Source organism: Hemitrygon akajei, unplaced genomic scaffold (genome assembly GCF_048418815.1).
Source record: "Hemitrygon akajei unplaced genomic scaffold, sHemAka1.3 Scf000054, whole genome shotgun sequence".
Classification (NCBI taxonomy): domain Eukaryota; kingdom Metazoa; phylum Chordata; class Chondrichthyes; order Myliobatiformes; family Dasyatidae; genus Hemitrygon; species Hemitrygon akajei.
The window spans coordinates 1,293,546-1,310,727 of record NW_027331940.1 but is presented as its reverse complement, the minus strand read 5'-3'; the positions used below and the strand labels follow the sequence as shown (position 1 = coordinate 1,310,727).

Below are 17,182 nucleotides of genomic sequence, written 5' to 3'. Positions count from 1 at the left end.
CTTTGGCATGCCCCATTGTCCTATGGAATTTCTCTTCCCCATCCCCCTTCCTCCTGTGGGATCTCGCTTCCCTTCCCGTTTCGCCTGATGGAACTCTCCTCCCCATAGAATCATAAAATCATAGAACACTACAGCACAGAAAACAAGCCATTCGGTCCTTCTAGTCTGTACCAAAACCTTATTCCGCTAGTCCCATTGACCTGCACCCAGTCCATAACCCTCCAGTACCCTCCCATCCATGTATCTATCCAATTTATTCTTAAAGCTTAAGAGTGAGTCCATATTTTCCACATCAGATGGCAGCTCGTTCCACACTCTCACCATCCTCTGAGTGAAGAAGTTCCTCCTAATGCTCCCCCTAAACCTTTCCCCTTTCACACTGAAGCCATGTCTTCTCATTTGTATCTCTCCTAATCTATGCCTATTCGCATTTACCCTGTCTATACCCTCATAATTTTGTAAACCTCTATCAAATCTCCCCTCATTCTTCTACGCTCCAAGGAATAAAGTCCTAACCTGTTCAATCTTTCCTTGTAACTCAACTCCTGCACACCCAGCAACATCCTACGGTAGTAAGTCTTCTCTGCACTTTTTCAAACTTACTGATATCCTTCCTACAGTTCGGTGATCAGAACTGCACACAATACTCCAAATTTGGCCTCACCAATGCCTTATACAACCTCACTATAATATTCCAACTCCTATACTCAGTATTTTGATTTATGAATGCCAGGATGCCAAAAGCCTTTTTTACAACCCTGTCCACCTGTGACGCCACTTTCAGGGGCTTATGTATCTGAACCCCCAGATCCCTCTGTTCCTCCGCACTCTTCAGTGCCCTACCGTTATTGTGTATGTCGTACCTTGATTTGTCCTTCCAAAGTGGAACACCTCACACTTGTCTGCATTAAATTCCATCTGCCATTTTCTGGCCCATTCTTCCAGTTGGTCCAGATCCCTCTGCAAGCTTTGAAAGCCTTCCTCGCTGTCCACAACGCATCCATCTTAGTGTCATCCACAAACCTGCTGATCCAATTTATCAAATTATCATCTACATCATTGATATAGACAACAAACAACAATGGTCCCAGCACAGATCCCTGAGGCATACCACTAGTCACAGGTCTCCAGTCTGAGAAGCAATCATCCACTACCACTCTCTGTCTTCTCCCACACAGCCAATTCGAATCCAGTTTACAACCTCTCCATGGATACCTAGTGTCTGAACTTTCTGAACTAACCTCTTACGTGGGACCTTGTCAAAGGCCTTACTAAAGTTCATGCAGACAACATCCACAGCCTTTCCTTCATATGCATTCTTGGTAACCTCCTCGAAAAACACTACAAGATTCATTAAACATGATCTACCACACACAAAGCCATGTTGACTATCTTTAATCAGCCCTTGGTTGTCCAAATCTTTGTATATCCGATCTCTCAGAACACCTTCTGATAATTTACCTACTACTGATGTCAGGCTCACTGGCCTGTAATTACCTGGTGTACTTTTGGAGCCTTTTTCAAACAACGGAACTACATGAACTACCCTCCAATCCTCGGGCACCGCACCCGTGGCTGAGGACATTTTAAATATTTCTGCCAGGGCCCCTGCAATTTCTACACTAGTCTCTCTCAAGGTCCGAGAAAAAATCATGTCAGGCCCGGGGGATTTATCTACCTGTATTCACTGTAAGGCAGAAGCAACACCTCCTCTTTAATCTCTATATGTTCCATGACACTACTGTTTGTTTGCCTTAATTCCATATCCGCTATGCCAGTTTCCTGAGTAAACACTGATGCAAAAAACCTGTTTAAGATCTCCCCCATCTCGTGAGGCTCCACACATAGACGACCACTCTGATCTTCTAGGGGACCAATTTTGTCCTTTACTATCCATTTACTCTCAATATACTTGTAGAAACCCTTTGGGTTTACCTTCACATTATCTGCCAAAGCAACCTCATGTCTCCGTTTTGCCTTCCTGATTTCCTTCTTTAGTATTCGCTTACATTTTCTATACTCTTCAAGTACCTCATTTCTTCCTTGTTGCCTATACCTGCTAAACACCTACTTAACCAGATCACCAATATCACTTGTAAACCAACGTTCCCTATGCCTGTTAACTTTGCCTTTAATCCTGGTAGGAACATGCAAACTCTGCACTCTCAAAATTTCACCCTTGAAGGCGTTCCACTTACTGAACACATCCTTGCCAGAAAACAACTTAACCCAATCCACACTTCCCATATCCTCCCTCTTTTCCACAAAATTGGTCCTTCTCCAATTCAGAACCTTAACTGGTGGATGAGTCCTATCCTTATCCATAATTATCTTGAAACTAATGACATTATGGTCACTGGACCCAAAATGTTCGCTTACACATACTTCTGTCACCTGACCTGTCTGGTTCCCTAATAGGAGATCAGGTACTGCACCCTCTCTCGTTGGTACCTCAATGTATTGATTTAGAAAACTTTCCTGAACACATTTGACAAACTCCACGCCATCTAACCCTTTCTCAGACTGGGCGTCCCCGTCAATATGTGGAAAGTTAAAATCCCCTACGATTACAACTTTCTGTTTCTTACATTGGTCTGCTAACTCTCTACAGATTTGCTCCTCCGATTCTCTCTGTCTATTGGGCGGTCTATAATACAACCCTATTCGTGTGGTCGCACTTTCCCCGTTCCTCAGCTCCACCCAAACGGCCTCTGTAGACGAGTCCTCCCGGCTGTCCCATCTACGCACAGCTGTGATATTCTCCCTGACTGGTAATGCCACTTCTCCCCCTTTCATCCCTCCGCCCTATCACCTCTGAAACAACGGAAACCCAGAACATGAAGCTGCCAGCCCTGCCCCTCCTGCAAACCAAGTCTTACTAATAGCAATAATGTCGATATCATTATCGTGCCAATCCACGCACTAAACTCATCTGCCTTACCTACAATACTCCTTGCATCAAAATAGATGTACCTGAGAACATTTCTATCACGTACAAACCATTAATATCTGTCTATACAAGCAGTCCTCGCATGACCCTTATCCTCCTCCACCTCACCATCTGCTCTAACACTCTGCCCCCTCCCCCTGCAAACTAGTTTAAAACCCCCGGAGCAGAACTTGCTAACCTACCGGCTAGGATGTTAGTCCCCTCCAGTTCAGGTACAAACTGCCCAATTCGAACTGGTCCCACCTCCCCTGGAAGAAAGCCCAATTGTCCAGAAACATGAACCCCACCCTCATGCACCATCCCCTCAGCCACGTATTTAGCTGCATTATCTTCCTATTTCTAGCCTCACTAGCACGTCGCACGGGTAGCAATCCACCTGTGGGATCTCATTTTCCCATCCCCCTTTCATCCTCTGGGCTCTCTGTTCCCACTCCACCTTCCTGCTGTTGGATCTCTCCTCAGCATCCCCCTTCCTCGTGTGGGATCTCTATCCCCCATCCCCCTTCCTTCTGTTGGATCTCTATTCCCCATCCCACTTCCTTCTGTGGGATCTCCCTTCCCCATTCCGTCCTGCTGTGGGATCTCTCATCCCCATCCCCCTTCCTGCTGTGGGATGTCTCTTCTCCATACACCTTCCTCCTGTGGGATCTCTCTCCCCCATCGACTTCTTCCTGTCAGATCTCTCTTTGGCATGCCCCATTGTCCTGTGGAATTTCACTTCCCCAACCCCCTTCCTCCTGTGAGATTTCTCTTCCCAATCCCACATCCTCCTGTGGGAACTCTCTTCCACATCTCTCCTCCTCCTAGCCAATCTCTCAACCCCTTCCCGCGTCATCCTGTTTAATCTCTCTCTATATTCCCTTCCTCCTGTGGGATCTCTCTTCCCCATCCCCCTTCCTCCTGTGGGATCTCTCTACCCCATCCCCCTTCCTCCTGTGGGATCTCTCTTCCCCATCCCCCTTCCTCCTGTGGGATCTCTCTTCCCCATGCCTCATCCTGCTTGTGGGATCTCTCTTCCACACTCCCATGCCGCCTGTGGGATCTCCCTTCCCCATCCCTCTTCCTGCTGTGAGATCTCTGTACCCATCTCCCTTCCTCCTGTGGGCTCTCTGTTCCCTATACAACTTCCTCCTGTGGGATCTCTCATCACCAGCTCCCTTCCTCCTGATGAATCTCTCTTCCCCATCCCCATTCCTACAGTGGAATCTCTCTTCTCCACCCCTCATGCTCCTGTGGGATCTCTCTTCCGCATCCCCTTTCACCCTCTGGGACCTCTGTTCCCATCCCACTTCCATCTGTTGGATCTGTCTTCCCCAACTCCCTTCCTCCTGTGGGATTTAAAATCCCCACCCCTTTCTTCCTGTGGGATCTCTCTTCAATATCCCATTTCATACAGTGGGATCTCTCTTCCCCATCCACCTGACCCCCGTGGGGGCTCTGTTTCCATCCCTCCACTTCTAACGGGATCTTGCTTCGCCATTTCCCTTCCTCCTATACATCTCGCTTCCCCATTCCCCATCCTCTTGTGGGATCTCTCTTCCCCATCCCCCTTCGTTCTGTGGGATCTCTCTTCCCAATCCCCTACATCGGATGGGATCTCTCTTCCCCGTCCCCCTTCCTCCCGTGGCATTTATTTTCCCCATCACTCTTCCTCCTATGGGATCTCTCCTACTCATCCCCCAACCTCCTGTATGATCTCGCTTCCCCACCCACTTCCTCCTGTCCCATCTCTCGTCCCCATGCCTGATCATCCTATGGGAACTGTATTCCCCATTCCCATTCCTTCTGTGGGATCTATTGTCACCACCCCCTTCCTTCCGAGGGATTGCTCTTCCCCATCCCATTTCCTCCTGTGGGTCATCATAATGCCCCCTCTTCCTGTGGGATCTGTCTTGTCCCTCCACATGTATCTCACAACCCCATCCCACATCCTCCTGTCAGATCTCTCTTCCCCATTCTCCTTCCAACTGTGGGATATCTCCTCCCCACCATCTTTCTCCCCAATCCCCTTACTTCTGTGGGATCTCTATTCCCCATCCCCTTCCACCTGTGCACTCTCTGCTCCCCATCAACATCCTGCTGTGGGATCTCTCTTCCCCATCCCCCATCCACCTGTGGGATCTTCCTTCCTCATCCCCCTTCCTCCTGTGGGATCTCTTTTCCCCATGTCCCTTCCTCCTCTGGGATCTCTTTTCCTCATCCCCCTTCCTCCTGTGGGATCTCTCTTCCCCATCCCCTTTCCTCCTGTGGGATCTCTCTTCCCCAACCCCCTCCCTCCTGAGGAATGTCTATTCCCCATTCCCCATCCACCTGTGGGATCTTCCTTCCTCATCCCCCTTCCTCCTGTGAGATCTCTTTTCCCCATCCCCTTTCCTCCTCTGGGAACTCTCTTCCCCATCCCCCTTCCTCCTGTGGGATCTCTCTGCCCCATCCCCCTTCCTCCTGTGGAATCTCTTTTCCCCATCCCCTTACTCCTGCAGGGCCTTGTTTCGAATACCTGCCACTTCCTGTCCGATCTCTCTTTGGCATGCCCCATTGTCCTGTGTAATTTCTCTTCCCCAACCCCCATCCTCCTGTGAGATTTCTCTTCCCAATCCCACATCCTCCTGTGGGAACTGTCTTCCACATCCCTCCTCCTCCTGGCCGATCTCTCAACCCCATCCCCCTTCATCCTGTTTAATCTCTCTCTATATCCCCTTCCTCCTGTGGGATCTCTCTACCCCATCCCCCTTCCTCCTGTGGGATCTCTCTTCCCCATCCCCCTTCCTCCTGTGGGATCTCTCTTCCCCATGCCTCATCCTGCTTGTGGGATCTCTCTTCCACACTCCCATGCCGCCTGTGGGATCTCCCTTCCCCATCCCTCTTCCTGCTGTGAGATCTCTCTACCCATCTCCCTTCCTCCTGTGGGCTCTCTGTTCCCTATACAACTTCCTCCTGTGGGATCTCTCATCACCAGCTCCCTTCCTCCTGATGAATCTCTCTTCCCCATCCCCATTCCTACAGTGGAATCTCTCTTCTCCACCCCTCATGCTCCTGTGGGATCTCTCTTCCGCATCCCCTTTCACCCTCTGGGGCCTCTGTTCCCATCCCACTTCCATCTGTTGGATCTGTCTTCCCCAACTCCCTTCCTCCTGTGGGATTTAAACTCCCCACCCCTTTCTTCCTCTGGGATCTCTCTTCAATATCCCATTTCATACAGTGGGATCTCTCTTCCCCATCCACCTGACCCTCATGGGGGCTCTGTTTCCATCCCTCCACTTCTTACGGGATCTTGCTTCGCCATTTCCCTTCCTCCTATACATCTCTCTTCCCCATTCCCCATCCTCTTGTGGGATCTCTCTTCCCCATCCCCCTTCCTCCTGTGGGATCTCTTTTCCCCATCCCCTTACACCTGTAGGGCCTTGTTTCGAATACCTGCCACTTCCTGTCGGATCGCTCTTTGGCATGCCCCATTGTCCTGTGTAATTTCTCTTCCCCATCCCCCTTCCTCCTGTGAGATTTCTCTTCCCAATCCCACATCCTCCTGTGGGAACTGTCTTCCACATCCCTCCTCCTCCTGGCCGATCTCTCAACCCCATCCCCCTTCATCCTGGTTAATCCCTCTCTCTCCTTCCCCCTTCCTCCCATGGGATCTCTCTTCCCCGTCCCCCTTCCTCCTGTGGGATCTCTCTTCGCCATCCCCTTCCTCCTGTGGGATCTCTCTTCCCCATCCCCCTTCCTCCTGTGGGATCTCTCTTCCCCATCCCCCTTCCTCCTGTGGTTTCCCTAATCCCCATCCCCCTTCATCCTGTGGGATCTCTCTTTCACACACCCCTCCTCCTGCGGGACATCTCTTCCACATCCCTCCTCCTGGCCGATCTCTCAACCCCTTCCCCCTTCATCCTGTTTAATCCCTCTCTCTTCTCTCCCCTTCCTCCCATGGGACCTCCCTTCACCATCCCCTTCTTCCTGTGGGATCTCTCTTCGCCATCCCCCTTCCTCCTGTGGGATCTCTCTTCCCCTTCCCACATCCTCCTGTGGGACATCCCTTCCCCATCTCCCTCCTGTGAGATCTCTCTTCCCCATCCCCCTTACTCCTGTGGGGTCTCTCTTCCCCATTTCTTCCTCCTGTGTGATCCCTTCCTCCTTTGGGTTCTCTCTTCCCCATCCCTCTTCCTCCTGTGGGATCTCACTTCCCCATCCCCTTCCTCCTTTGTGATCTCTCTTTCCCATCCCCATTTCGCCTGTGGGAACTCTCCTCCCCATAGAATCATAAAATCATAGACCACTACAGCACAGAAAACAAGCCATTCAGTCCTTCTAGTCTGTACCAAAACCTTATTCCGCTAGTCCCATTGACCTGCACCCAGTCCATAACCCTCCAGTCCTCTCCCATCCATGTATCTATCCAATTTATTCTTAAAGCTTAAGAGTGAGTCCATATTTTCCAAATCAGATGGCAGCTCGTTCCACACTCTCACCACCCTCTGAGTGAAGAAGTTCCTCCTAATTCTCCCCCTAAACCTTTCCCCTTTCACACTGAAGCCATGTCTTCTCATTTGTATCTCTCCTAATCTATGCCTATTCGCATTTACCCTGTCTATACCCTCATAATTTTGTAAACCTCTATCAAATCTCCCCTCATTCTTCTACGCTCCAAGGAATAAAGTCCTAACCTGTTCAATCTTTCCTTGTAACTCAACTCCTGCACACCCAGCAACATCCTAGTAAGTCTTCTCTGCACTTTTTCAAACTTACTAATATTCTTCCTACAGTTCGGTGATCAGAACTGCACACAATACTCCAAATTTGGCCTCACCAATGCCTTATACAACCTCACCATAATATTCCAACTCCTATACTCAGTACTTTGATTTATGAATGCCAGGATGCCAAAAGCCTTTTTTACAACCCTGTCCACCTGTGACGCCACTTTCAGGGGCTTATGTATCTGAACCCCCAGATCCCTCTGTTCCTCCGCACTCCTCAGTGCCCTACCGTTATTGTGTATGTCGTACCTTGATTTGTCCTTCCAAAATGGAACACCTCACACTTGTCTGCATTAAATTCCATCTGCCATTTTCTGGCCCATTTTTCCAGTTGGTCCAGATCCCTCTGCAAGCTTTGAAAGCTTTCCTCGCTGTCCACAACGCCTCTATCTTAGTGTCATCCACAAACCTGCTGATCCAATTTATCAAATTATCATCTAAATCATTGATATAGACAACAAACAACAATGGTCCCAGCACAGATCCCTGAGACACACCACTAGTCACAGGCCTCCAGTCTGAGAAGCAATCATCCACTACCACTCTCTGTCTTCTCCCACACAGCCAATTCGAATCCAGTTTACAACCTCTCCATGGATACCTAGTGTCTGAACCTTCTGAACTAACCTCTTACGTGGGACCTTGTCAAAGGCCTTACTAAAGTTCATGCAGACAACATCCACAGCCTTTCCTTCATATGCATTCTTGGTAACCTCCTCGAAAAACACTACAAGATTCATTAAACATGATCTACCACACACAAAGCCATGTTGACTATCTTTAATCAGCCCTTGGTTGTCCAAATCCTTGTATATCCGATCTCTCAGAACACCTTCTGATAATTTACCTACTACTGATGTCAGGCTCACTGGCCTGTAATTACCTGGTGTACTTTTGGAGCCTTTTTCAAACAACGGAACTACATGAACTACCCTCCAATCCTCCGGCACCGCACCCGTGGCTGAGGACATTTTAAATATTTCTGCCAGGGTCCCTGCAATTTCTACACTAGTCTCTCTCGAGGTCAGAGAAAATATCATGTCAGGCCCGGGGGATTTATCTACCTTTATAAGGCAGCAAGGAGCTCCTCCTCTTTAATCTCTATATGTTCCATGACAGTACTGTTTGTTCGCCTTAATTCCATATCCGCTATGCCAGTTTCCTGTGTAAACACTGACGCAAAAAACCTGTTTTAGATCTCCCCCATCTCGTGAGGCTCCACACATAGACGACCACTCTGATCTTCTAGGGGACCAATTTTGTCCTTTACTATTCTTTTACTCTTAATATACTTGTAGAAACCCTTCTGGTTTACCTTCACATTATCTGCCAAAGCAACCTCATGTCTTCTTTTTGCCTTCCTGATTTCCTTCTTTAGTATTCGCTTACATTTTCTATACTCTTCAAGTACCTCAATTGTTCCTTGTTGCCTATTCCTGCTAAACACCTACTTAACCAGATCACCAATATCCCTTGAAAACCAAGGTTCCCCATGCCTGTTAACTTTGCCTTTAATCCTGGCAGGAACATGCAAACTCTGCACTCTCAAAATTTCACCCTTGAAGGTGTTCCACTTACTAAACACATCCCTGCCAGAAAACAACTTAACCCAATCCACTCTTCCCATATCCTCTCTCATTTCCACAAAATTGGTCCTTCTCCAATTCAGAACCTTAACTGGTGGATGAGTCCTATCCTTATCCATAACTATCTTGAAACTAATGACATTATGGTCACTGGACCCAAAATGTTTGCTTACACATACTTCTGTTACCTGACCTGTCTGGTTCCCTAATAGGGGATCAGGTACTGCACCCTCTCTCGTTGGTACCTCAATATATTGATTTAGAAAACTTTCCAGAACACATTTGACAAACTCCACGCCATCTCACCATTTCTCAGAGTGGGCATCCCCGTCAATATGTGGAAAGTTAAAATCCCCTACGATTACAACTTTCTGTTTCTTACATTGGTCTGCTAACTCTCTACACATTTGCTCCTCCAATTCTCTCTGCCCATTGGGCGGTCTGTAATACAACCCTATTAGTGTGGTCAGACCTTTCCCATTCCTAAGCTCCACACATATCACCTCTATAGACGAGCCCTCCGGGCTGTCCCGTCTACGCACAGCTGTGATATTCTCCCTGACTGGTAATGCCACTTCTCCCCCTTTCATCCCTCCCCCCATCACATCTGAAACAACGGAACTTCGGAACATGAACTGTCCTGCCCCTCCTGCAAACAAATCTTACTAATACCAATAATGTCGATATCATCATGTGCCAATCCACGCCCTAAACTCATCTGCATTACCTACAAAACTCCTTGCATTGACATAGATGCACCTGAGAACATTTCTATCACGTACAAACGCTTGATATCTGTCTATACAAGCAGTCCTCGTATGACCCTTATCCTGCTCCACCTTACTATCTGCTCTAACACTCTGCCCCCTCCCTCTGCAATCTGGTTTAAACCCCCCGGAGCAGAACTTTCTAACCTACCGGCAAAGTTGTTAGTCCCCTTCCAGTTCAGGTGCAAACTGTCCAATTCGAACTGGTCCCACCTATCATGGAAGAAATTCCAATTGTCCAGAAAAATGAACCCCGCCCTCATGAACTATCTCCTCAGCCACGTAATTAGCTGCATTATCTTCCTATTTCTAACCTCACTAGCACGAGGCACGGGTAGCAATCCACCTGTGGGATCTCACTTCCCCATTTCCCTTCCTCCTGTAGCATCTCTCTTCCCCATTACCCATCCACATGTGGGATCTCTCTTCCCCAAACCCCTTCCTCCCGAGGAATCTCTCTTCCCAATCCCCTACATCGGGTGGGATCATTCTTCCCCATCCCACTTCCTCCCGTGACATCTATTACCCCATCCCTCTTCCTCCTATGGGATCTCTCCTACTCATCCCACAACCATATGTATGATCTCGCTCCCCACCCACTTCTTTCTATCTCATCTCTCTTCCCCATGCCCCATCATCCTGTGGAATCTATATTTTCCATTCCCCTCCCTCTGTGAGATTTATATTCTCCATCCCCTTTCCTCCTGTGGGATCTCTCATCACCATCCCACTTCTTCCTGTGGGATCTGCTGTCGCCGTCCCCCTTCCTCCCGTGATTTCACTCTTCCCCATCCCACATCCTCCTGTGGGGCCTCTGTTCCCACCACCTAATTCCTGTGGGATCTCTCCTACTCTTCCCAGCCTCCTGTCTGATCTCTCTTCCCCATCCCCCACCCTCCTGTGCGGTCTCTCTTCCCATTCCCCCTTCCTTCAGCAGGATCCCCATCCCCCATCATCCTGTGGGATCTCTCTTCCCCTTACCCCTTCCACGTGGGATATCTCTGCACCATCCCACTTCCACCTGTGGGATCTCTTTTCCCCATCCCCCATTCTCCTGTGGGTCATCTGTTCCCATCCCTCACTCTTCTTGTGGGATCTCCCTTCTACATCCCCAGTCCTGATTTTGTTTCGTTCGTCCATCCGACCTCCTCCTGTCGGCTCTCTCTTCACCATCCCCCTTCCTGCATTTGGGCCTCTGCGCTGATTCGCCTCTTCCTGTGACATCTGTCGTTCTCATCTCCCTTTCTCCCGTGGGATCACTCTTCCCCGTCCCCCTTCCTCCTGTGGGACCTCTCTTTCCCATCCCCTTCTCTCCTGTGGGATCTCTCTTCCCCATCCCCCTTCCTCCTGTGGGATCTGTCTTCCCCATCCCCTTCCTCCTGTGGGATCTCTCTTCCCCTTCCGCCTTCCTCCTGCGGGATCTCTCTTCCCCATCCCCTTCCTCCTGTGGGATATCTCTTCCCCATCCCCCTTCCTGCTGTGGGATCTCTCTCTCCCATCCCCCTTCCTCCTGTGGGATCTCTCTTCCCCACCCCCCTTCCTCCTGTGGGATCTCTCTTCCCCATCGCCCTTCCTCCTGTGGTATCTCTCTTCCCCATCCCCCTTCCTCCTGTGGGTCCTCTGTTCCCATCCCTCACTCCTCTTGTGGGATCTCCCTTCTACATCCCCAGTCCTGATTTTGCTTCGCTCGACCACCCATCCTCCTGCTGTCGGCTCTCCCTTCACTTTCCCCCTTCCTGCATTTGGGCGTCTGTTCTCATTCCCCTCTTCCTGTGACATCTGTCGTTCTCATCTCCCTTTCTCCCGTGGGATCACGATTCCCCCGTCCCACTTCCTCCGGTGGGATCTCTCTTCCCCATCCCCCTTCATCCTATTGGATCTCTCTTCCCCATCCCCCTTCCTCCTGTGGGATCTCTCTCACCATCCCCTTCCGACTGTGGGAATTATCTTCCCCATCCCCCTTCCTCCTGTGGGATCTCTCTTCCCTTCCCCCTTCCTCCTGTGGGATCTCTCTTCCCCATTCCCATTCGTCCTGTGGGATCTCTCTTCCACACACCCCTTCCTCCTGCGGGATCTCTCTTCCACACCCCCTTCCTCCTGTGGGATCTCTCTTCCCCGTCCCCTTCCTCCTGTGGGATCTCTCTTCCCAATAACCCTCCCTCCGGTGGGATCTCTCTTCCCCACCCTCCTCCTCCTGTGGGATCTCTCCTCCCCATCCCACTTCCTCCTGTGGGATCTCTTCTCCCCAAACCCCTTCCTCCTGTGGGATCTCTCTTCCCCATCCCCCTTACTCCTGTGGGATCTCTTCTCCCAAAACCCCTTCCTCCTGTGGGATCTCTCTTCCCCATCCCCCTTCCTCCTGTGGGCTCTCCCTTCTACATCCCCCTTCCTCCTGTGGGCTCTCCCTTCTACATCCCCCTTCCTCCTGTGGGCTCTCCCTTCTACATCCCCCTTCCTCCTGTATGAAATCTCTTCTCCATTCCTCCTCCTCTTGTCGGTTCTCCTTTCCCCATTCCGTCCTGCTGTTGGATCTCCATTCCCCCTCCCCCTTCTTCCTGTGGAATCTCTCTGACCCAAACCCCTCCATCCCTTCGGATTTCTCTTCCCCATCCCACTTCCTCCTCTGGGATATCTCTTCCCCACCCGCCTTCCTCCTGTAGGATCACTCGTCCATTCCCCCTTCCTCCTGTGGGCTCTCTCATCCCCATTCTCTTCCTCCTCTGGAATCTCTCTTCCCCATCCCCCTTCCTCCTGTGGGATCTCTCTTCCCCACACCCCTTCCTCCTATGGGATCTCTCTTCCCCATCCCCTTCCTCCTCTGGAATCTCTCTTCCCTATCCCCCTTCCTCCTGTGGCATATCTCTTCCCCATCCGCCTTCCTCCTCTGGGATCTCTCTTCCCCATCCCCCTTCCTCCCGTGGGATCTCTCTTCCCCACCCCCCTTCCTCCTATGGGATCTCTCTTCCCCATCCCCTTCCTCCTCTGGAATCTCTCTTCCCCATCCCCCGTCCTCCTGTGGCATATCTCTTCCCCATCCGCCTTCCTCCTGTGGGATCTCTCTTCCCCATCCGCCTTCCTCCTTTGGGATCACTCGTCCATCCTTCTTCCTCCTGTGGGATTTGTCATCCCATCCCCCTTCCTCCTGTGGTTACTCTGTTCCCATGCCCCCTCTTCCTGTGGGATCTCTCTTTCCCATCTCCATTCCTTCTGAGGCATTTCTCCTACTCATCCCCCATCATCCTGTATGATCTCTCTTCCCGATCCGCCTTCCTCCTGTGGGATCTCTCTTCCCCACCCCCTTTCTTCCTGGTGGATTTCCCTTCCCCTTCCCCCTTCCTCCTGTGGTATCTCTCTTCCCTATCCCCGTTCCTCCTGTGGGATCTCTCTTCCCTATCCCCTTTCCTCCTGTGGGATCTCTCTTCCCCATCCCCCTTCCTCCTGTGGGATCACTCTTTCCCAACCCCTCACTCCTGTGGGATCTCTCTTCCCCATCCCTTTATCTCGGGTTGATCTGTTTCACTGTGTCCCATTGACATTTCTGCATTTCCGTCAGGAACACTTTTCTCTCCATCGGGGAATGGGACAGAATATGTGGAGTTTACAGGGTCACACCGACAGACGAAATTACTGACATTCGGCGAATACCCTGGAGCTGGGCTGTGAGTGACTTTGACAGTGATGGGAACTCCGATCAGTGATTTACTGAAGAGTTTAATGTTTCCTGAAATATCCGAGTGAGAGAAATTCCCTCAGACCCACGGTTTTGAATCACTTTGTTCATCAATCTGTCTGTTTGTGTTTAGACTTGGGTTGAATGACCTGGGAGATTCAGGAGTGAAACTGGTCTCTGCGGCTCTGAGGAACCCGGAGTGTAAAATACAGAAACTGGAGTAAGTACCAGACTGTGGGAGATTGTGTTTACAGTCACTGGGTGTCTGACACTGAACATTAATGTGAATTGTGATTGTGTTACTGATAAGCTTTGGGGATTTGTACCGTCTCCTGTCTCTCTGTGTCCTTCACACACACACTCTCTCTCATCTCCAGGCTGTACAATGTCGGTCTCACAGATTCTGGTGCCGAGGATCTCGCCTCCGCTCTCAGTACAAACCCATCACTGACGGAGCTGAACCTGAGTGAAAATAAACTGGGAGATTCAGGAGTGAAACTGGTGTCTGCGGCTCTGAGGAACCCGGAGTGCAAAATACAGAAACTGCGGTAAGTACCAGACTGTGGGAGATTGTGTTTACAGTCACTGGGTGTCTGACACTGAACATTAATATGATCAGTAATTGTGTTACTGATAAACACTGGGGATTTGTACCGTCTCCTGTCTCTCTGTGTCCTTCATCCTCACTCTCTCTCATCTCCAGTCTGATGGATGACAGTATCACAGATTCTGGTGCCGAGGATCTCGTCTCCGCTCTCAGTACAAAATCATCACTGACTGAGCTGGTTCTGGGTCACAACTCTCTGACAGACCGATCTGTCCCCGCTCTCCGCCGCCTCATACTGACCCTCCCGAGTCTGATGGTGATCGGGTGAGTGTTTGTGTCAATGTTCAATGTGATAAAATATCAGCGGATCCGCGGATTTTCTGGTGATATTTGTCTGTGAGTGTTGTTGAAACTTTAAGCCCAGTCCCTTGTTAGTGATTCTGTTGTGTAATCTGTTTATTTCATCTTTATTCTCCCATCTGTTTCAGGCTGATGCTGAATCGGTTCAGTGAGACCGGGAGGAAGGAACTGGGATCTCTGCAGGGAGTCAGACCCGGACTGAGAGTGTATCTGTGAACATCTGAATGTGTGAACATCCCCGCCCGCGGGATGGGGACATCTTGGCCGATTCCCCGCCCTCCCCTTTAACTCCCGCCTTTACCTTTAATGGCCGCGCGCCGGGGGTGATTCCCAACGATTTTAACAGAACCAGCTCAGGTCTCGCGCTGTGTGCCGCTCGGAGCTGTCCCGCAGTGACGTGTTTCCGCCTGTTGTCCGGCGGGGCAGCTTCCGCCGGATGTGCGTTTTGGAGACTCCCACGTGGCACCCCGGGGAATTACCCAGACAGGAAGAGCCCGGGGGCCAGGCTCCGTCTGGGGCACCGGTATCCCGGGGTGGGATTATCCCGGGAGAAAATCCTTTTGCTCCCTTTGCTGAGGACGGTGCATTCGACAGCCTGGCCGATATAATGATGTTAAATTGACAAATCCCTCGGCAGTGACCCTGGATCTGCAGCGATTCCGGACACGGCCCTGAAGTGTGATTTTATAATCATCGGTTCCCCGATGCAGAGTGAGGGTGAGAAACGGGACTGATTATTCAAACTGTCACTCGTTGTCACCGGTCAGTTAATTGTGTGTGACTGTGAGTGAGTCGGGAGCAGCTTATTTATTCCCGCACGTCAGCAGCTCACACATTGTTTAATTTACATTTGTAAATTTACTCACACCCGGGACCAGACACAACGAATTTCCCTCCACACGGTCCCATCACACACTTGCAATGCCAAACACACAGTGAAGCTCCGTCTGCACCATTCCATCACTCAATTAATCCCACCCTGCAAAATCTCATTTCAGGGAAGCAGACACCATCAATATGCGGGAGACTCCCGGAACTCCCGGGAGATGTGGGATGTCTGCAATAGAGCAGCTCCTTAGCGGCCAGCCAGCTAGTTTAAATAGCGTTAGATATGCTAATGAACGAATGACACCCGCTAAACTCACCTCAGCAGTGATTTAACCCCCCATGGGCAATAGAAAAGTCACAGTTGCAGACAGTGCATCGAGCAATACTGTCATTATTTTTGACCTCTATTAGGCAGGGGTACACCGGTGTAGTCTGGGGTGAAGTACTTTTTGTATTTTCTTTTTTTAAATACTCTGCCATGGAGCGCTCCCTCCCTCTCCCTCTCACTCCCCCTCTCTCCCTTTCCCTCCCCCTCTCAAAAAAATCGATTTCCGGTATATTGTATATAATTCGCGGGCGTCAGGGAGCCGCTATCAATATGCGGGAGACTCCGGGAACTTCCGGGAGAGGTGGGATGTCCGACGCTTCACTGGAAATGGCCGCTGGGGAGGGAGTGACTGCTTTGGTAGAAGTGAGCACAAGAGAGGGAGGGACGCGCTGATTTAAAATGGGCGAATCCTTGGTTAATGTGGCCGCCAGGGATGGAGTGAGACATTGACTTAGAATGGCCACTGTCACGCACAGAATCCATGGCGAAGGAACATGCGGTGTTCATGGATACAATCCCGGGATCGAGTGTATTATCGGCATTGTATATATGTTTTAAGTCCAATAATTTTGTCATCGAATAAACTAATGTATATATCTCAGATATTCACACATCCACATAAACATGTGGGTTTTGGGGAGGAGGGGTGAGGGGTTTGGGAGGAAGAGGAGTGATGGGACGAGGAGCTGACTGATGAGACGGTGAGCGTGGCGAAGTCTTTGACTCAATAGGGGACGGAAAGGGGAGGGGCGAAAGTTCCTGGCACAAATTGGCGGCCGACATGGAGAAGAGAAAGACGGGGTGAGTAGGAGTGAAACGACAGGAAGGGAGAGGGAGTGATGGGACGGGGAGGGAGGGGCGTGATGGGACGGAAGGGAGTGGTCTGATTGGACAGGGTGGGGAGTGTGGGGGAGTGACTTTTTCAATAGTGGAAGATGAATGGGTGGTGACAATTGCCTTTGCAAATAAAACGAGCAGCAAGAAAGGGGGCTCGGAGGCAAGGGGGAGCGGGGGGGGGGGGTGGTCGGGAACGCGGCCAGGGCTGATGAGACAGAGAGTTGAGTGTCCCAACAGAGGGAGAGAGGAGCGACTCACTCAACGACGGAGGGAAGGGATTGGGTGCGGGAGCAGAATTTCCCATCAGAAAATGTTCACCACCCAGGATGTGGTGGATGACGGGAGAAAGGACAAGGGGCCAGAGTGGGGAGGGTGTCAGGAGTGACGGGGTGAGTAGGAGACTGACACTGGGTAACAGAGAGAGAGAGAGGGCGATGAGGAGAGGTGAAGATTGGCATCGCAAAATGGCAGCCCCAAACAGCATAAGATGCAGAGCATCGAGATGCGGGGAGAGGAGAGCAAGGGGAGTAAGGGAAGGGGTTTGCGAGTGATGGGATGGGA

At 50.5% G+C, this 17,182-nt stretch overlaps 1 protein-coding gene across 1 annotated transcript in view; it reads left to right on the top strand.

Moving 5' to 3' along the window:
- The window catches only part of LOC140721396 (NACHT, LRR and PYD domains-containing protein 3-like), a 40,663-nt gene extending 24,300 nt beyond the window's left edge, over nucleotides 1-16,363 (top strand). The window contains exons 7-10 of the mRNA XM_073036246.1: nucleotides 13,855-13,941; nucleotides 14,099-14,269; nucleotides 14,425-14,592; nucleotides 14,757-16,363. Of these exons, the coding sequence (XP_072892347.1) occupies nucleotides 13,855-13,941; nucleotides 14,099-14,269; nucleotides 14,425-14,592; nucleotides 14,757-14,844 (514 nt within the window). The 3' untranslated portion in view covers nucleotides 14,845-16,363. The remainder of the gene's footprint in view (nucleotides 1-13,854; nucleotides 13,942-14,098; nucleotides 14,270-14,424; nucleotides 14,593-14,756) is intronic.
- The last annotated feature ends 819 nt before the right edge of the window (nucleotides 16,364-17,182 follow it).